The sequence below is a fragment of the Protopterus annectens genome, chromosome 3.part0 (assembly GCF_019279795.1).
Source record: "Protopterus annectens isolate FY-2018-M chromosome 3.part0, PAN1.0, whole genome shotgun sequence".
NCBI classification, from domain to species: Eukaryota; Metazoa; Chordata; order Ceratodontiformes; family Protopteridae; genus Protopterus; species Protopterus annectens.
Window position 1 is genome coordinate 1,340,964,008 of NC_056731.1, and position 22,235 is coordinate 1,340,986,242.

The 22,235-nt window shown below is 35.5% G+C and overlaps 1 protein-coding gene across 1 annotated transcript in view; it reads left to right on the plus strand.

Annotated features, from left to right (window-relative positions):
• Window positions 1–22,235, plus strand: part of LOC122796738 (desmoglein-2-like) — a 1,262,885-nt gene that overhangs the window by 977,338 nt on the left and 263,312 nt on the right. Inside the window, exon 10 of the mRNA XM_044065447.1 lies at window positions 21,398–21,540. Coding sequence (XP_043921382.1) covers window positions 21,398–21,540 — 143 coding nt within the window. The remainder of the gene's footprint in view (window positions 1–21,397; window positions 21,541–22,235) is intronic.

Consider the following 22,235-nt stretch of genomic DNA (forward strand, 5'->3'; position numbering starts at 1 on the left):
TGCACCACTCCCAGTATGTGGCCATCCCTGGTGAGATCTGACCACAAACCAGTCTCACTAGAAGTAACTATAACACAAGACCCTCCCCCCTTAGCAACAACTAGACTAAAAAAACTTCTCCAAGACCAATTACAACCTCTTACATAAAGGCATAAATACCTTCATAGCTCCTCCCCCTACTGATAAAAGAGACATCTATGCTGGGTTTTACACCAATGCTTTATATAAGCACCCGTATACACCAATGCTTTATACAAGCACCTTTATAGTTGTATTGACTCTGCCATACCTGATAGAACCAAACCAAGATTTCAAGGAAAAACAAACCTATCTGGTGGACAACTGTCATTAATAGGTTATGCAACAGGAAAAAGAAACTCTGCCTAACTCTGCCTAAGAGTAAGAAGGAATGGTCTCAAAACTGGAAACACTCCCTCCTCAACTTAAACAACCAGGCAAGACTCCTAATGAAGTCCTGCAAAGCTAACTATGAATCCAAATTAGCTTCCCTAACTAAGGATAACCACAAAGCTTTCTTTAGTTACATCCATAACCTCAAGGTAAGGCCCAGATTTGGGCTGAACTCGTAGTTAATGGTACTACATATATAGAACCTGCAGATATAGCAAACCTGCTGGCTAACAGGTTCAGTGAAAACCTCACCTGTCCTCGCCAAATATACCCCAAAGCATCCCTAACACCTGTCCCCCACCTAGTATCTCCAAGAAGCAGGTCTTAAATGCCCTCTCCAAGGCCAAAAACACAACCTCTATGGGACCAGACAACATCCCAGGCTGCGTTCTACATGAGTTAAAACAGGAATTAGCATCACTATTGGGAATGCTTTTCAATCACAGCCTAAGCACTAGCTTCATCCCACTGGAATGGAAAACAGCTACTGTCATCCCTCTGCACAAAGGGGTGTCATTCTTGGACCCCAGAAACTATAGACCCATTAGCCTGACCAGCCTTATCTGCAAGGCCATGGAATGACTCATCATGGACCTCATTAACAAATCTCTAAACACTCGACCCCATCCAGTTTGGCTTTGTCAGGAGGAGATCATGCCTGTTAAACTTGGTTGACTTCTTTGATACAGTCACCAAAGCCCTAGACAAGAGCAAATCTGTGCATATGTCCTACATAGACTTAGTCAAGGCCTTTGGCACAATCCCCCACTCAAGCATCATTGATAAACTCACCTAGCTGCATATCAACCCATATATTGTCAGGTGGGTTGCAAACTGGCTCACTGATAGAACTCATATGGTCAAAATAGGGGACTATATCTCCTCCAGCAGACGCATAACCAGTGGTGTTCCACAGGGATCGGTTCTGGGACCCCTACTGTTCAGAATCTACTTCTCCAAAGTACAGGTTAAAACTAAAGTAGTGTGGCTAACAAAGTTTGCTGATGACTGCAAACTGGGAGTGATAATTGAAACCACTAGCAATGTCAACATCCTGCAAGAAGGTCTTACGCAGACTAATAACTGGTGCCAAACTCATGGTCTTAAACTTAATGCAAAAAATGCATTATTATCCCCTTCAGCAAGGGAGATGTTCCTGCAAACTACCACATCAATAGCAGTACCCTAAGCACACAGTCATTGTGAGAGATCTGGCACACAGTTGAACAGCAACCTTAACTTCAATCACCATGTCTCCACAGTGGCAAGAAGGGAATTTTATATTGTTTATCTCATAAGTAGGAGCATTGCCTCCAGAAAAAAGAGGTTATAATCCCCCTGTACTCTTCCCTCATCAGGTCAATAATAGAGTATAATGCTCCCTTTAGTATGTTCCTTTCCAAACACCTGCAGCACCTGGAGAGACCACAAAGGTTCCTTACAAAGAAAATTCAGGGTCTTCAAGATCAGACAATTGCAGACAGATTGAAATCACTGTCACTTTACTCTGTGTGGTACAGACTGCTCAGAGGTGACCTGTGCCTTGCATACAGAGCAATCTCTGACCCAGCTTTTCTCCCTCTTGGACAGGGGCAAAATGTGCTGATTTTAGTGTCTGCTTGAACCAGACACTATTGAGAACACAGGTTGAATTTGGCTAGGCTTGTAAGGGCCCTGGGGCTGTTAGCCTAGTAAATAACCTCCTATGATCCTGTGATTCTATGTAAGTAAAATAGTTCCAGTTATTGTCATTGTAACATTTTGTTTCTTTCCTCACCACTCTATATAATTTGGATAAGAGACTCTCTCCTAGTGTGTTATGTTGTATTAGTAGTATTAAAAATTCAGTTCATTTTGGGATAAGATCTCTTACTCTCCATTGAATTAACTTAATCTTATCTTCTACATATTGTCTGTACATCCAACCACATATCTTTGCTTAAATCATATTTATCTATGATATAATCAACAGAATTCAGTTTTCATTATTCATTAACTGAAACCAGTATATCAGATTTTTTTCTTTAAATGTAATCATTGTGTCTAACTTTGAAGTGAAAATATTATTTTAAGTGTATGCTATAGGGGAAAGAGGAAAAATCCATGCCTTATATGTTGGATTTCTATAATTAAGTTTCTAAAGGTATTTAATATAGTAGAAATAAAATTAAATAAAAGTTGGTTGTCTGGTGACTCATTTCTGAAAAGTAATCTTTTAGCAAAATATGTAAATTATGGTGTAGTATAAGATTATGACTGAAGTTTATGCTATGTTTACATTTTATGAAATGGCATCCTAGAAACTCTTTCCACCTTGCTGTGTAAATATTGTTTATCCAAAGAGATACTGTTTTTGTAATTGATGATAAAGAATATAATTATAGATTTGGTAATCCAATCCCATCTGATGTCCAGTCCCTTATATGATGATTTAAGGCAACATTTGGTTTGTTGGGGAAACAAAGAAATTTTAAAATTAATGTATTAAATTCTTCAAAATATGTTTTAGATGGAGGTAAACATAATGACTGAATAACATATAAGATTTTTAGTAAAATAATAATTTTGATTATAGAGAGTCTATCTTCCACTGTGAAGAAAAATTGTTTCATTTATTTATTAGATTCTTTATACTGATTATGCTATTAGTATAATTGTAATTTATTATATTATTAACATTGTCTGTTCTAATTATCTCCAAATAGTTCATTTTTCTCTCTTTGATAATATACTTAGTAAATCTATCATTTATCCTATCAATATCGGCATTTGCGGGTAGTATTTTTGTTTTATCATTAGAAACCTGATTTTTTTGAACTCATCCATTGCCTTAAAAACAGCAGAAATGGAACTGTCACTGTCACTCAGTGCTGAAGAATGCCATCAGCAAATTATTGGATTTTAGAAACCAAATTTGCATTTATGCTAATGCCTTTTATGTCTAAATATGTCCTAATAAAATTAGCAAAAGGTTCCATAATTAGAGCGAAAAGCAGGGATAAAAGAAAACATCCTTATTTAGTTCCCTTCAAAATTTGTATTGAATCATAAGTAAAAGTGCCTATTTTAATGAATGCAAAACAATTGTCATAAAGAATATGTACAAGATGTGCAAAATTACTCAAAAAAATTAGATTCCTCTAAGACTAACAAAAGATATTTCCAATTCACAGAGTCAAAATAATTACTTATGTCTAGACTCATTAATGTTAGATATTAATGTTAGATTCTCTTTTGTTTTGTTTACATAGTCAGTTACTATGATTATTCTTTTGAAATTGTCATAAGTATTTCTATTTAGAATAAAACCAATCTGATCCTCATTAATCATGGAAGATATAATATATTTTAATCTATTAGCATCAATTGCCACAAATAATTTATAATAGGATCATAGGAGCTTACTAGGCTAATGGCCTTGGGGCCCTTACAAGCCTAGCCAAGAGTTTATCCCCAAAAAACCCCAGTCAGCACCTGTCACCCCTGTCAATGAGGGACACAGGTAGAACCCCTGGGACAAATTTGTGGTTCCCCATTCACTCATCAAGGTTGTACTTGAAGAGGGTCAGTGAGGTATTATATTTGACATGTATGAGAAGTCTATTCCAGAGATGGGGCAGCCTCTGGGAGAGAAACCTGTCTCTCCAGCAGGTTTTGTTGATGTCACATCTTAGATTTAGGCCTTTCTAGTGGATAATGTGTGAGGAGTTAAACTTATGGATATGCAGCATCTCTATTAGGGCAGGGTCCAAGATTGCCATGTAGACAAGACACAGATCACCTCTGAGCAATCTGTATGATACCAAGTAGAGTAATAGGGATTTGATCCTGTCTGCATAGGGTAGGTGTTGGAGGCCTTGGATTCTCTTTGTGATGTATTTCTGTGGTCTTTCCAGTTGGTCCAGGTGTTTGGAGAGGTACATACTAAACTGGGCATTATACTCAATTACTGGCCTAAACAGGGAGGAATACAGAGAGGTAATAACCTCTTTTTTTCTGGATGCAATCTCTTTACTTATGAGATGAACCAAGTAAAAGGCTTTTCTGACTACTGCCACTACATCATGGTCGAATGTGAGATTGTTGTCAACCTGTATATCCAGGTCTCTCACCACAGGTTGTGCGCTTAGGGGGTTGCTTTTGATGTGGTAATCAGTATGGGCCATGTTTCTGCTGAATGGTTTTATAATACATTTTTTTTGCATTTAACTTAAGGCCATGACGTTGGCACCAGTCACTTGTTGCTGTGAGACCCTCTTGCAGTATGTTAACATCATCTGAGGAGTCAATTACAGCATCAAACTTACAGTAGCCTGTAAACTTGGTCAGCCATAGGCCTTTTGTCTTTGCCTAGACCTCTGAGAAGTAGATGCCAAACAGTAGAGGTCCCAGGACAGATCCCTGGGGAACACCACTAGTGACAGGTCTGCTGTCAGAGGTGGGGGCATATATTTTGACCTCCTGGTCCTATTGATGACTCAGTTAGCCACCCATCTGATGAGATAGGGATTTACACCAAGTTGTGTTAGCTTTTTGATGATGCCTGAGTGGGGGATTGTGTCAAAGGCTTTGGCCAAGTCGAAGTAAGCTGTATGTCCTGACTTTCCCTCATTCAGGGCCTTGATGACAAAGAAGTCAACCAGAGTCAACAGGCAAGATCTGTCCTTGAAGAATCTGAACTGGGTGGGGTCAAGTGCTTGGAGACTGCCTGTGTCCTTGTTTATGAGATCCATAATAATATGTTCAATGGATTTACAGATCAGACTACATATAAAAGTGAAATTGGTCTGTACAAAGAGCATTTGGTTGGATCTTTGTTAGTTTTTAAAATTGGGGAGATAAGAGTATATTTCCAGGAGGGAAGAACTTTTAAGTCTTTAACTATAGAACAGAATTTTGTGTAATATGTTTAAGGCTTATTTAGGTAGTAACTTGTAGAGTTCTGATATAATTCCATCATTACTTGGTGCCTTGTTAGGTTTTAATTTGTTAATCTGAGTTTGAATTTCAGAACTGAGACAGGTTTATCAATTAATTTCACTTGGTCAACAGATTTTTTTTTAATTTATATAAAATTTTGATTATCCCTTCTGAGTCTGTTATTACATTATATCGATTGATTTTATTGTAATAATTTCAATTTTTTTTTAAAATATCTGTCACTTTTCCTTTTCTTTTATGTGAATAAACCTCTTTTATATGGTTAGACTTAATAAGTGGTTTTGTTCTGTTAGCTAACTTATTCATAGATTTTGGATTAATAGAGATTAATCCTAGTTTTATGATTTAAACTTTCCAAATACTTATTATGTAGGCTATTAATCTTTTCTGTGATATTAGTGTTACCTGTCTGATTTTCCAGTTTTAATTTATCATGTTTATCTTGTATCTCATACAGTTTTTGTCCCATTGTTTTTTGTTTATTAATAGCCAATTGGTGACTCTACCAAAAAGATATGCTTTTAGTCTATCTCATAGATAGATTTCTAAAACAGCTCCTGCATCATTCATTTCTATAAAAGAAAGAATTTCTTTAATAAAAAAGTCCTTAAAATTATGTAAGCAAGTTATATATGCTGGCATCCTCATGATCTTAATGTTATTGTTAGATTCTAAAAACAGCTCAAATTGATTGCATTGTGATCTGAAAGTGGGCAAGATACCAGTTTAACTTTGCCTAGTTTATCTATCAACTCACTGGAGACATATAATCTATCAATTCCGGATTGTTTTCTATGTCTAGTTGAGTAATGAGTAAAGAAACGTGATTCTGGATCTGAGAAATCATTTATGTCCCTAAGGTGAAGTAGTTTGGTGAACTTTAACAATGCCTATGCTGATGCCTGTATTTTCAGTTTACCTGTTGTATTAGTATCCTTTGGTGACACTATACAAGTACAATCTCCTGCTAGTATGATGCTGACTTTGGAAATTTGAATTACTTGTTCTAGAAGTTATTCAACAGTTTTAATTCCTGTTCCAGGGATCGAGTATAAGTTAATAAGGGCTAATATTCTCTTATTATATTCTAGGTTAACAGAATAAAGCATATCTTTATGATCCATATATGTGTCAATGATTTTAGGCATAGGCAAAGAAATTTTCCATAATATGGCAACTCCTCTTTTTTATTATTATATTGTGAACTAGATAGTATAGAGTAATAGTTAGTATTAAGTCGGTCTTTATCTTCTGTCAGTAGGTCTGTTTCTTGTAAAAAAAAATAACTTGAGAGTTAAATAACTTCAAATATTTGTTTAGAATACCCCTCTTGCTGTTATTCAATCCATTAACTTTTATAGAAATACAATTAATAAATGTCATTTGTCGTACAGGTCAACAATGTAGATGTAACTCTCTTAAAAGTAACTATATGGACCCGGTATAATATCTCTTCTTTGTTAAAGAACTGCTTATTAATAGTCAGACTGACATTAATCCTTAAAAGTTTAATTAGATACATAATTGTTATTATAGACACCTAGAGAAAAACAAAAAAAAACATTTAAGGTAACTAAACACTTCCTTTTAAAATCCTTCAAACCCCTCATGGAGTCTAACACACCCTGCTTGAATAGTCTAACCATCAAAGCATACCCACCCATGTACTATTCTAAAAAGCCCAAACTCCTCTGCTTCAATTAAACAAAATTGTCATTAACAGCAAAACACAAGTCTGTATCCTTTAAAACCAATATATATGTGCAAAAAAAGAAGTATTATATGTCCCAGAGTTGTTGTTTAACTTACATATTTCTCATTTTTATATATCCATTAAAACACTAAGAGATAAATAAAATGTCTTATTATTGTTCAATAACTATATACAATCTTGAATCTCATCTACTGTCATCTTGAAAAGGTGATAAATTGCTGTACTGCAGTTAGCAATTCCTATTATATGCCTCACAAAAAGATCAATTTCCTTCTATTTTCATTCAATGAAAATGAAATAATGATAGATAAACAGATGTCATGAAATATTTAAACAATAATGTATTATTTGTGCTCAGCAGTTTACTATAATAAATTAACACATCTTATGTCATCCCTATTAAACAAAAGGTTTGTTTCTTTCTTTGTTTTGTATATGATAACTTCAGGTTAATGATAACATACTCATAACATTAACATTAAGCTTCAAATAAAAAGGTTGCCAGTGTCATATATATGTTTGTGTCACTATGAATGTAAAACTTCTATAAAACATTATAATATATACATTCAAATACAGTCTTCAAGAAATGCACTCAAGAGTATATTACAGTACATGCAGCATTATTTTGTTTTCCTTATTAAATGACAAACAGCAACACTTCTGACAGATCTTAATGTAAATATAACATTCACCAAATCTTTGGTTTACATGCTTGGCATATTTTTCTTATCATATGTCTTATGTAACAAACTGTACTGCTTTATATAACAGAAATAGTATGTCCACGTGCCTAATTTTAATTCAAGAAAATATATCAAACCTAATCATCTAGAAAGAAAAAACATTTTTTTGGTAACCTACTATAGCATAGTGAATTATATTATTAAGCTACAATGTCTTAACAGTACGATATAACTTAGATTTTAATTTAAGCTATCCAGAAATCAGAGTTTAAGTGTCTTATTGTATTCCCCATTTACAAGTTTATGGTTTCATTGACTTTGTTCAACTGAGGACATAGTGAAATTTGAGCTAATGCATTATTCATAGATTACACGTATTATTTAAATTGACCTTCTAAAGCTATCCACCAGTCAAAATCATAAGCTGTTAATGGCCCTGATTTTCTGCATGAGTGGGAAACTTCACAGAACTCAAGGTTTTTACTAGAGAAAGCTTCAAGTGTTAAGTAAGATGAGAAAGCTCAAATACTAGAGAGAAAAAAACTTTACTTCTACTTTTTACGAATACATCTTGTAATCAGGCAACATGGTTCTCTTTCTCTAATTCTCTCACAGTGTTTCATCTCATTATCAAGACTAAGGAACACATATAACAAATCTATAATGACAGATAATTTTAAATCTATTCCAAGTATCACAGTCCCTTCATTTGCAAACTATAACATGAAATATATCCACAGAGAATGGAATTATCCTCCACCCACAAAAAACAAACACATAGCAATTCATCTGGTAAGGCACAACAGCTGCACATTATCAAAGCCCATGCACTAATAAGATAAACAACTTTCAGTTTATACTATTAGTAATGGTAAAACAACTCCTCAACTTTTACACTGAGCTATAGTCAGGCCACATCTACATTTATACAATATGTTTGTTGACTTATTACTCTGTAAGGTATTTTTTCAATGTTAATGCTTTTACAACATGAAATGCCACTTGAAGTACACACCCCTTTTTAGTAAATAAATTCCAATTTATGGGGATAAAACAACTTAGGGAATTAGATAAACTAATGTAATCAAACTCAGTGCACTACAACTGACACATAGACATAAAGCATGCATTAGCTTAATGGTAACCAAATGTGAATGCAACACCGTGGTGTGAATTTTGGTATAGGGGCTATATGCGTATCTTAAATAAGGATTGAGATTAAAAAAGACCTAATAATATTTTGTTATAACATATCAAGAAAGTATTGGTTGTTTATAAAATAGGCAAGTATAACATAAAAATGTTAGGTTACCTTGTAATAGTAGACTTCTTGTTGAATTTATAACAGATGAGTATTATATCTTTTCCAGTACTGTTTAAAAAATATGAAGATAAAGAACAGACATATTTCTATAAGGAGAAAAGCAATCTTAAGAACTTTGTTATCTTCTTTTTATATAAATTAGGAAATCAGTCATTTATCTTTTAATTTCTTCTTCTTTTCATTTACCTTCCATCCATTTTTCTTTGCTTGTCTCTTGAAGGATATAATGGACCAATCCACATCTTTTAATATTTTATTAATTTTTAGATATGAAAATGCAGGTTCCAGATCTTCAAAGAGTTAAGTTTCATTTGAAAGAAAAAACGTTTAATCTGGCAGTAAACAGTAGATGTACTTTTGTTTTGTTTTTTCTCTTACATTCTCTAATGAGAGGAAAAAAATGTTTTCCCTTGCATGTTACTGTTGCAGAATAGTCATTGTCAAAATGAATGTTACAGACATCTGTTTTATCTTGAGAGGAAAAAATTTACAATAACAGACCTCAGAGAAGTGTTGTTTTGAGATGCAGGAGTAATTAAGGATCTGTGTGCTCCCTCTATTCTGAATGAGAGTGCTTCTGTTAAGTCTAAAATTTTAGCAAGCCAGGAAAATAAAAAAATAATCATATTATTACCTTCAGTTCTTTCAGGTAATCCAAATATATGGATGTTATTCCTGCAAGATCTGTTTTTGAGTTCATCAGTTTTGGCTAGAAGAGTGCTTTGCTTTAACAGGAACTCGATATTATTTTCTTCCTCATTCAGTCTTCCTTCTATGTCATTTAAAGAATCTTCAGTGCCTGCTATCTGGGTCTTCTTCAGCTGCAGAGCTTCATTGATTTTTTTTCAAACCTCTTTATTAAATTTGCACATATGACAAAGGCAATCTTACATTTATATAAAAGAAAAACATACAAAATGATATCAGTTTAGATGCAAACAGTTTACATCACAATTGAAACAATTGTAGTTGTAAACATTATACATCACTTATAAACCATCCATTCATTGTCAGTTAAGCATTATATAGCTCATTCAAATCCTGCCTCTTAAACCTTGTTCCTGCTCTGTATATATTATTCTTACAATTCCCATTTTTTCCTATGCAGTTTGCTTCTTCCCTTTTCTAAAGATCCCAAGTCCAGTTGTTTTATCTCTGTTACTACATTCACTACTTCTAGTAAAGTTGGTCTAGACATCAATTTCCATTTTCTAGTAATTGTTTTTTTGGCAGCCACCATAATTAGACTCAGCAAGGCTTTACCATGTCTAGGCAATTCCGATTCTGTAGTATAACTCAAAAAAATAATCTCCTCAGTCTGTCCAATCTACTCACCCAGCATCTCCGACACAACGGTCTGCAGGGAATCCCAAAAGTCTGCCGGCTCATCACACCTCCAAAAATATGTTCCCAGCTATCTCTTTCTTGCCCATCACACCTCCAACATTTGCTGTACACCTGAGGAAAAATTCTGCAGAGTCTTTTTGGCTATAAAAATACCCATGTAAACACTTCCAGGCAAATATTCAAAATCTTCTAGACTTTGTTGCATATTTTGGAGATATACATATAACCCCCATTGTCTCTTTGTGAATTGCTTATCCACTCTCTCTTCCCAATCCTTTCTAAGATCCTCTGATTGATTCTTATAATTATCATGCAATATTTTATATGCTTTACTAATTATTCCTTTCTTAACAGCAGCTTATGTTCTAGAGTCTTTTAAAAACTCTACCAATGCTGGTCTTTCATTTAGGAGCCGCCTATTTCTTTCTCTTTGCCTATACTCTGATATCATTCCTTGATAAGGAAGGCAATCTCTAACCTGCAGTCCAAATAAATTATTGGCCTCTTCCCATTCTATTACCTTTCCCTTTCTAGTTATTTGCTCCCAATACCTTGGTTCCTTTGCCAGTTTTCAACAATAAATTCCAGCCCCCTCTTGCCTATTATCTGTATCCCTGACCATAGTCAACCTATCAGCAAAATCTCCTTTTTCCATTCTCATGCTAGTTTGGTTCTTAGAATACACCCTGCTATTTTATTAATATAATATTCTGTAGGATTTTGGTTGTTCTCCTTAAGAGTCTGCATCCAAAATCCAAATCTCTCCTTATTTCTTGAGCTTCTTCCCTTTGTCAGCATCATTCCTTTCTACTTTGAATAATAGTTTTCTGCTTGTGTTATGTATAAGAGCTTTAACTTTGTTGTTGTAAAATACCCCCTCAAATGAGGTAATCCTAGTCCACCTCGTTCTATTGGTAGAATCAGCTTATCCCACTTGACCCTCGCTGTCTTCCAGTCCCAGATAAAATCTTTCAACTCTTTTTTAATTGCTATCAACAACTTCTCCTGTAGTTGATAAAAGTATGCCTGACCTGTGTATAAGACTAAAGGTACAAAGAACATTTTAATGACGTGTATCTTAGCATCCATGTCCATAGTTTCTCAGTTTTTGTATTATCTTCTGTTTAGTCTCTTCCCACATATCCTTAGCTGCCACCACAGAGTTATTTCTAATCCATACTCCTAAAGACTTCATTTTATCATGTCCCCATAAATATGGATATTGTTGGACCAATTTGTGTATGGGTACATAATTTACCACTATTGCCTTTTTTTTAGCCAGAGCTTCATTGATTTGTTCTATTTGTTTGGAATAGTTCTGTTTAAAATCCTCAATTGTGGTGTCAAATGTATCTATTGTAAGTGATAATTCTTGAATTTAGTTAGTAGAGAAGCCATGGGTTATTGCTATTATACAATGACATTATTTAAGAAAGAAATGACTTACTTTTCTTAAATAATGTCTGTGTATAACAGTGCCATGGTGTTCTTCCACATTGTTTTCGGATTCTGCCTCTTTGATGATGTACTGTGCATGCGTATGGGGCTTACTTTTCCATGCATACAGAGTACATCAATGTTTTGGAAAGCAAGCAAGAGAAAAAGGAAGATTTCCATTGCTATTTTTTTTTAAATAGAAAAAAAATCTGTAACCTCTGGACAGTTTAAACGTACAAAATAGTCATGGAAAATACAAGGAAAATCACATCTGTTTCTTTAGTTTTGCAGAAAGCATCTGATTTTCCTTATATTTTTTCTGTTTGGGTACATACCTCTCAACCTGTTATTTCAAGAAATGTGGACAAAGCCATAAATAAAGAAAAAGAGCAATTGTTAATGTTGCTGATATAAACTTAGAAAGCTGTGAGAATAATTGTGCATTGTCTGAAAGAAAGAAAGTCTGAAACTGAAATGTGTATCATTATTTAGTGACTTTGTTCCTCAGTGATTTGTCAGACATCCACAAATTTTATGAGGAATGAAGTCACTAAATAATGACATGCTTTTCAGGTTCAGACTTTCTTTCCTTCAGACTAATGCATGTCTACCATACACCAATAGAAAAAAAAGCCTGGCCATGCAATGGTACATTAGCGACCGGACTTTTGTCTATTGGTATATGTCGTGTTTGCAAAGGGCACACTGGTTGTGTTGTCCAATCAGCGTGCTCATTTTTAAATGTTAATGGCCAGTTGTATAATAATTATTAATTATTAGCTAAGTATTAGTTCTACAAAGAAAATGGCTTTGACATTAAACTGAAAATACTTGTTTAAAGTGCTCCAAGAAATAATAATTCCAAGTCGACTTCTATGGGATGCTTTTCAATACCACTAAAACTCAGTTATGTATAGAAAAATGGCTCACAAGTAGCAAACACTATTAAAAATCACTCAAGAGCTATGCAGCTGTGTCAGTTATGACCCTGATTTTTGTATTAAGAGCTGAGTGTTAGGTAATTACATCAAATGAAATGATAATATTCACTCAGTTTCAATAAATCTGAATAAGCAAGAAAAATGTCATTATTCACAAATATCCTACTATTCCTAACATTTTAACATTTGTTAACCATATACATGGTTGATTCATTAACCCTTTTTAGCCATGATTCAGTCCAAAGAGTCAAGGATAGAAACAATATATATGAGAAATGTAGTGTAGCTAATTAACCAGCATGCTTTTAAAAACTGGGAAGCAGGTGGTGTATATGGAGGAAAATAAAACAGATATGATGAGAACAAGAAACTCCAAACAAGCAGTTACCACAAACTGTTAAACCCTTCAGCATAACGAAAATCACTCATAAATATCTAAAGATACTGCAGGTCAATGCTAGATGTTTAAATATGAACAAGTACCTTTTCATTTCTTATACCCCCTTACTCACCCTTCTTCACTTACTTCCTTACTTCTATCAAATTGTCTTCCCTGAGTCTCTCTCTAAATATACCATAAGGCTGTTTTGTCTTCACTTCATATTGCAATTCCTGTTTGTATTAGACTAACTTACCTTTAATTTTTACAAACTGTCTAAAATTTCTCTAAATATTAAAAGATTGTCATATAACTTGTGTGAATTCTTAACCAATGTTTTTATATTATATCTAATTTGTTATAATTATTTAAACTGCAGATGTTTTTGTTTTATTTATGAAGATTGTAAAATTATTGTTCTTAAAATGTTTTGTAATGATTTGGAGATTTTTCTCCCTGGGCCTCCCCTAAAAATGTGCTTAAACCCAGTCAGACTTTCCTGGTAATCAAATGTCAATAAATAAAAATAAAAAAATATACTCTATGGAAGCACTCCTCACCTTGGAGAATGCAGACATATGTGCAGTCATGGAAACATGGTTCAGAACCATAGAAAGCACTCTTGCTATCAAAGGCTACAGTGCCTTTCATACATTTAAATCCCCCTCAGCTCAGGATAAAACAAAGGGAGGAGGCGTCTCAGTGTTCATAAAGGATGAGTACACTGCAAGACTGGTCCAACAACATGACTCACTTGAGCTGCTCCATGCCCAACTAACAATAGGTGTGACTCCTTATCATATTCTTGCTAGCTACAGCTCCTCTAACATGAGTCTGGAAAATCATACCTCCTACTTAAACCTACTGGAATCTCTTAACATTCAGCCTAACACCATACTTATGAGTGACTAGAACTACACCTCCATAAACTGGGAGACTTATACAACCCATAATTCACCTGCTCAGAGGTTTTTGTACTTTGTCAATGCAAACACCCTTGAGCAGCTAGTTAGCTCCCCAGCTAGAGGTACAAATATCCTAGACCTAATACTCTGAGTATTGGGGGAGGTTTGCTGCTATTGGGGGAGGTTTGCTGCTCTGTCCAGTGTATTAACTCCTCCCTGATAAGATCTGAAGACAAAATGGTCTCTTATAGCATTAAAACTAACCTACAACACCCATCAAACTCCAAACCTGTTAAGAAATTTACTAAGGTCAATTACCTCAAACTAAATGACAGCTTATTAAACTTCCAAGGTCCTCCAAACCTGAACAACACTGAGTCCTACTCTGAGCTGTACACAAAAGCTCTGTACAAGCACATTGATAGCTGTATAGAGGAGGCAGTACCTGTCTGAGTCAAGCCTATGATTACTGGCAAAAATAAACTACGCTGGTGGATCCCCCTAACATAAATAGGTTATTCAACAAAAGGGAAAAAAAATCTTCTCCAAAGTCAAGATGGAACAGGCAAAACAGTGAAAAAGACACTCACCAGTCTAAGCAAACAAATAAGAGAACTGATCAAATCTGCCAAGGCAAACCATGAGGCAAACATAGCCTCCCAGGTGAAAGATAACTATAAGACTTTTTTTTTTTAATTATGTTTGCAACCTCAGGAGAAACACTCAGCAATGTGCTGAGTTAATCATGAATGGCAACAATTACACCCAGCCTGAAACTATAGCTAACCTGCTGGTAGATAAGTTCAGTTCAAACTTCTTCCCCCACCTTCTGCACATTCAAAGAAATACCCACAACCATCCCTCTACCAGTCATTACGTGGGAACAGGTCCTTACTGCTCTCGCTAAAGCCAGAAACACAGCCTCCATGAGTTCTGACAACCTTCCAGTATGCTTCTTAAATAGCTTAAAATAGAATCTAGCTGGGTCAGTAGAAACCCTCTTTAACCACAGCCTCTGAATAGGCTTTGTCCTGGAGGAGTGGAGGACTGCAACAGTCATCCCTCTGCATAAAGGGGGCCCATCAACTGGCCCAAGAAACTACAGACCTGATCAATAATGACACTGGAAATCTCCAAACACTGGACCAGACCCAATTTGACTTTGTCAAAGGGAGGTCCTGCCTGCTCAATCTGGTGGACTTCTCTGAGAAAGTCACCAGGGCTATGGATGAGGGTGAAAGTGTACACATCACTTATCTAGACCTAGCCAAAGCTTGTGACACAAACCCCCTTTCTGGGATCATAGATAAACTTACTGAGTTAGGCATAAAACCCTCCATCATCAGATGGATAGCAAACTGGCTCACTGATAGGACATATTGTCTAGATAGGTGAATCTGCTTCTGATAAGAAACATGTTACTAGCAGTATCCCAAAGAGCTTAGTGTTGGGACTCCTCCTATTTGGTATATACTTCTCTGAAGTGAAGGCCAATGTTGGGGGCCTCCGATTCTCCAAGATCACTTAGAACTGTAAGCTGGGAACAATTATTGAATCCCCATATGATGTTGACATCCTACAAAAGTCCTAAAAATGACAAACGACTGCTGACAAAACCATGGTCTGAGACTAAATGCTAAAAAAATGCATAATCATACCCTTCAGTAAATCAGATATCTCTCCAAATTATAATACTGATAGCACATCCCTGAAAGTAGACCCAGTGATGAGGGACCTAGGAACACCAATAGATAGTAACCTGAACTTTGACCACCAGGTAGCTAAAGTAGTGATGAGATCCTTCTGTGTTGCTCAACTTGTAAATAAAGGCATGACATGAAGATCAAAGGAAGTCATAGTGCCATTGTACTCCACACCCATCAGGCCCATAATCGAGTACAGTTCATGTACCTAACCAGGCACTTACACCAATTAGAGCAGCCCCAGAAGTTTCTCACTAAAAATACAAAGTGGAAGACACATGTCTTATGCAGACTGACTAAAGGCCTGTCCCTTTACTCCTTCTCATATCAGTTATTGAGAGATGACTTATGCCTGACCTACAAGGTATTCTCTGATTCAGCCCTGATGACAATGTTATATATTCACAAGAAAAATTATATGTGGGTTATGCATTCCATGGACCTGAACCTTATTTGTGACTGCAACGGCCACTGCATATGAACACAGAAACCTAGTGTACAACATAGCCGGATGGGCATTGTGCTGTAGTACAATGCTTAGAGCATAGAGGAACATCAAGTGATGAAGGTATGAGTGCATCACAGGATGTGCAGCCAGACATTGCATGTTGTCATCAGCATTAGGGATGTGAGACTATAAACTACATAAGGGATGGGAGAACATAAACTGCATAACATAAACATGCATGCAAAAACACACACACACACACACACACACACACACACACACACACACGCACACACGCACACACGCACACACGCACACACGCACACACACACACACACACACACACACACACACATGCATACCCTGTGTCCCTGGGGTGCAAGTCTGGACCACTCAGTTTAATAAAAGATAAAACTCAGTGTAGATCATTATCCATTCCTTGACACTAGGAATAATTTAAATATCTCTTGTAGGAGTTTCAACCTTCATTTGCTGCTTACAGCAACCCCTGGGCACTGTTCTCCATCAACAATGATAGTGCAGTACAGCGTTAGTATTTTTATTTCTCTTTGACTACATTGTCTAAGGGTGTGCATATATCAACATGCGTACGTCTGTGCATACAACATACATGGATGGGTTGGGTAGCAATGTGTATATTCAGCCTCTGAACAGCAGTCTGTGCACTTATAGTGTACCAGTAACAGCCATAGTACACTTTCCAGTATTCTATTAAGAGGAATATATAACTTTATGGTAAGATATTGTTACTGTGTTACAAAGTTATATTGAATGCCAGGCTCGATACTCAGTAGCAGTCTGTGAATTAAGCCTTATTCAGACAGCCATGCTCATTTGCATACATTCTATACAGCATGTACAGACTTGTTGCACGGTAATGTATCTCAGATGGGGCAATATTGCTTTGATGTTTCTAGATCATTAGCTTTTTTAAATACATTTTCTAACACACTATCCTGCTATTCTGTGCAACATGTTAATGAACATCATCCATAATCTTTTAATGTGTAACAAGCTAAGTTACATAACTTCTTTATAAGATTATCAAATCAGCATAACAGAAATCATTTATACCAGTGTCCATAATTCAAATTCTGAATCAGTCTAATGAAGCACAATAATTTATATGGGTGAATAATCAGTATCTAAGAATTTAAATATCATTAGCACTACAGTTGATCCAAATGCCATTATCATTGCAGTTTACAGCAAAAAAAAAAAGAAAAGAAACAAAAAAATGTGCATAGAGCAGTTCAGCTAATATGTATATCACACTTGATCAGTGGCACACCATCACAAAAAATATCATTCTTCCTAAACTTTTATACATTATGTAAGCAACTTCTATATTATTTTTCTGCCCAATGTAAATTGTTTAGTACAGAATTCCCAAAGGAGCAGGATTACACAATTAAGAGAAAAAGAAGTGGGCATGCTTATGTTTTCTTGCTGCACAGTTATATTATGCTGATTGCAATATTACATCTGTTTATTTGAATAGATTGCAATTATTCTTCCAGTTGATTATTCTTCTGGTTGAAAAAGATGTGCGTAAAACCAAAATAGGACTTGACATCAGACACAGACAAAGAAAATTCTAACCACTTATTTGGTCAGTGACTATCAGCCTACAGTGTACTACACCTGGATTATTTTTTTACTTTTACTACCTTAAAATGTTGGACTTCATCTTATTTCTAATCACTAAAGCTAACAGTTTTACATCAGAAATAATCTGAAGTATAAATAAAGAATTCTATCATTAAGGATTACAGTTTTGGTCTGACTTTTTTGAAGGAGTTAAACCCTATGGAATAGATGTATTCACTTCTTCTTTCAGCTTTTTCCCTGTTAGAGGTCGCCACAGCAGACCACCTGTCTGCTCATGATTGGAAGTGGAGTTTTAGGGTGTCGAGTTGCCAGTCCAGCACCCAACCTTCCACAGAAGGCACACACATAGGGCCAATTTAGAATATCCAATCCACCTACAGCATGTCTTTGGGATGTGGGAGGAAACCAGAGCACCCAGAGGAAACCCACATGACCACATGCAGACTCCACACAGAAAGCACCCCAGCCGCGGATTGAACCGGAGAACCTCTTGCTGTGAGGTGGCAAAACTAACCACTGCACCACCGTGGCCTTCCTAAGTCGATGTATTCACTAAAAATACCAAATTCAAGATTTCCTTTTGCAGCTATAGTTTTAGTATTAGAAAATATAAAGACTCCAAATTTGATTAATTATATGATATCGGTGCAAAAATGATCCTACTTGTCAAATACATAGCTTTCACATATTTACAAAACAATTACAGACATTCATTTGTTATTCTTATAAACATTTACCATATCAGCAAAGCAAGAATTTCCACAACTTAATATCATTCAGGAAGATATTATTTTGTAGACATTGTAATAAACCTAGGTCCATCACTTTGATATTTATGCCCAAAATGAATAATCATGTGAGACAAGCAATCAAAATATACTATCAACAAATGTAGTCTGTTGGCTCAATTGTCTGAAGTTGCTTAGTTTCCGTAATACCATCTATACTTCCAAAAAGTTTAAACGCCATTGTTATAGCTTTTGTTAGCTATAGTTCATAAGTTAAAAATAAAGTAAAATAAAACATATCAACTGTTGGGATTTTATGTCTAATACATTTAGAGAAAATATAAGAAAATGTGACACTCTATGACAGAGTATAAAAAGCCACCAGAACTAATATTTTGGCTTAAGCTGACTAGTCTATTATATCTCTTAGAAACAGAGAATGCAATTACATCTTACTATGCAAGATAAAAAAAAGAAAAGAAAGGAAAAAGAAAAAAAAATACATGCACAGATCAGAGCAAACAACTTTTATTAAAAGATTAACAGGCTTTGTCAATTATACTTGACTTCATCAAGACAAATAAACAAATACAGCCCCTAAAATAAATGTTGTCACTTAAGAAATTAAACAATCAGTGCAGCTATCTAATGACATGAAAAACCCAGGATATTGTATGGAAAACAATTACCTTATTTCGCTCCCTTATTCTTTAAAATACATTTGCCAATAAAACTCTTTTTTTTTTTTTTTTTTTTTTTGTCCTAGGATATTATTATCATTGCCCCCTCAGGGTCCAGTTCAAAGCTTTCAGTTATGTCTGATGTCTATTTTTCATTTTTCTATTTTTTTATTGTTATTGTTTATTTGGTGTCAGTATGCAAGATAACTATTATTAATACAAATGAATGCTTAATATATTTAACTGATAAAGTAATGGAGACATTGTAGTACATGTTCATAGTTCATAGTTCATAGTTGACAAATGTGAGTTTGTTAAACCATTGTTGTTTTATATATTTAGTCTGTTTTGAGTATCATTTTTCCTTAGAAAATATAAGAACTTTAAAATGTGCATGAATGCAGGCTGTATAAATTTAACTGTCTTAGCCTAAGAAAGGAAATATTTAAATAAGCAGTGTCTTAAAGAATTATTCCAATAACTATACAAACATTTAAGATGCTCATATATACTACCATTTACTCTCTCTTTTTTATTACTTCATCTCTTTTCCTCCTTAACAGTGTATTCATTTATATAATAGATAATTAATTTAAGATACAGCATTGAAATTCAAGTTTAATTATAGTACCAATTATATTGCTACACACAAATAACTAAGTACATACTAAAATAAAATAACTGAGTCATAAATCAATCACATACTTTAGAACAAATTTTTTCATTAATTATAGGTTCATAGGTTCATAGGCTGGTACTAGGCTATCGGCCCTAGGGCCAATACAAGCCTAGCCAAACAATTCCCTGGATATTTCTTCCCACAATATTTACTGCCTTGGACCCCTGTATAGCAGGGTGACTGATGTGATCCCTGGGGTGAATTTCCTATCTCCCATCCAATCATCAACGTTCCTTTTGAAAAGGGCCAAGAAGGCACTCTGCTTAACATGTATGAGCAGTCTATTCCAAAGTATGGGGAATCTCTGGGTCAGGAACCTATCCCTCCAGGATGTTTTGTTCATTGTGATGACAAGGTTTAAATCCCTGGAGCGTGTGGCTCTGAGGGATTGGGATTTCTTTAAGTGGAGCATGTCCAACAGCTCAGGGTTTGACATGGCCTTGTATGTTAAGCAGAGATCGCCTCTGAGTAGACGATATGCCACAGAGTATAGCTGGAGTTTTTTTAGACAGTCAGCATAGGGCATCTGTTTTAGGCCTGTGATTCTTTTAGTAAGATATTTCTGCAGCCTGTGAGGCACATACCAAATGGGGTGTTGTACTCTATAATGGGTCTAATGAGGGATGAGTACAGTGGGATAATGACCTCCTTTTTTCTGGATGATTAATGATGAGGTGTGCCACACAGAAGGATTTCCTGACTGTTGTGGTGATGTGGTTATTGAATGTGAGACCACTGTCCACCTGTGTCCCTAAATCTCTCATCACACTTTCGGTGTTTAGTGTACTGTGACCTATGTGGTAATTCATGGGTACATGTTTTTTTCCCAAAGGAGATAACTATACATTTCTTGGCATTAAGCTTGAGCCCATGGCTCTGGCACCAAGCATCTGTTTCTGTAAGGCCGTTTTGTAGAATATCCACATCATTTGAGGATTCAGTAATGGCTCCCAGTTTGCAGTCATCTGCAAACTTTGTTAGCCAGAGTCCCTTAGTGATGGCATGTACTTCAGAGAAGTAGATGCAAACAAGAGCTGTCCCAGGACTGAACCCTGAGGTACTCCACTTGTCACTTGTCTGGAGCTGGATTTGGAGTTGGCTACTTTTACAGTCTGGGTTCTATCAGTACGCCAGTTGGCAACCCATCAAGTGACGTAGGGATTTATGCCCAGCTTAGTAAGTTTATCTATGATTCCTGAGTGGGGGATGGTGTTGAAAGCCTTGGCGAGGTCCAGATAGGCTGTGTGGACCGCCTTACCCTCATCCAAAGCTCCGGAGACTAATTCGAAGAAGGCTTAGAAAAACAAAATGGTTGGTTTGAAAATACCTGAGTTTTAGACAGTTTGAAAAAAAATTCTGCCAGTTAAGATGGTTATATCTTTATGCTATAACAGTGACACTTTCCATCTTACTGAAATGTTATTTATTTATTTTCCCTACAGATATGCCAAGGACTTTGATCCTGACAACTGGTTATCTATAGATCCTGAGACTGCTGAAATAAGGCTTGCTAAAATCCCTGATTATGAGTCACCATATGTAGAGAATGGGAAATATGTTGCAAAAATCTTAGCTGTAAGTCAAGGTGAGTAAAAAAGGCATACCTATATTCTCTTTTTTCTTTCTGTCTCTCTCACATTTTTTTTTTTTTGCGTTGCACTGATTGATCCAGGTAGATATTTTTCCGTCTCAGTCCATGAGTCACACAGCAAGCAAACTGAGTTGGAGGGAAAGAAATCCTGGTCTACAGGATGCAATTTATTAACAGCTCATAATTCTCCATGCTAACTCCCAGACAAAGTATCATCAGAAATACTGCAGTTTGTTAGTTAATTTAAATAGAACTTTACTGAAAATGGGTTGCTGCACGCAACTGACATCTGTTTCAAGTACACTTTACAAAAACATATATGCTAAATTGCATTGCCAGGAGCCTTGCCTTGGTCAAATGATGCGTTCAATGTCTTTACTGCATTTACGTGGAGTGTACAAAAATCAAGCTAATTTTGACAAGATGAAGCTTGCTTATCTCACTGTTTAACCCACTTAGCCATACTGCCAGGCAACCCAAGACTGGATACAAGCAAATAAAAGATATTACAAAACATTCCTAAGCATGAAACAACATAGTCTTCTCTCTAAGAATATCCCCTATGATGGCTCTCACAGCTATTTAGACAAAAATACTTAAATAGAAAGTAAAATAATAATAAAGTAACTAGTATGCATTTGAATAAGAAGCCTGAGGAAAATCTAATATATCCCAACCAATATCCAAGT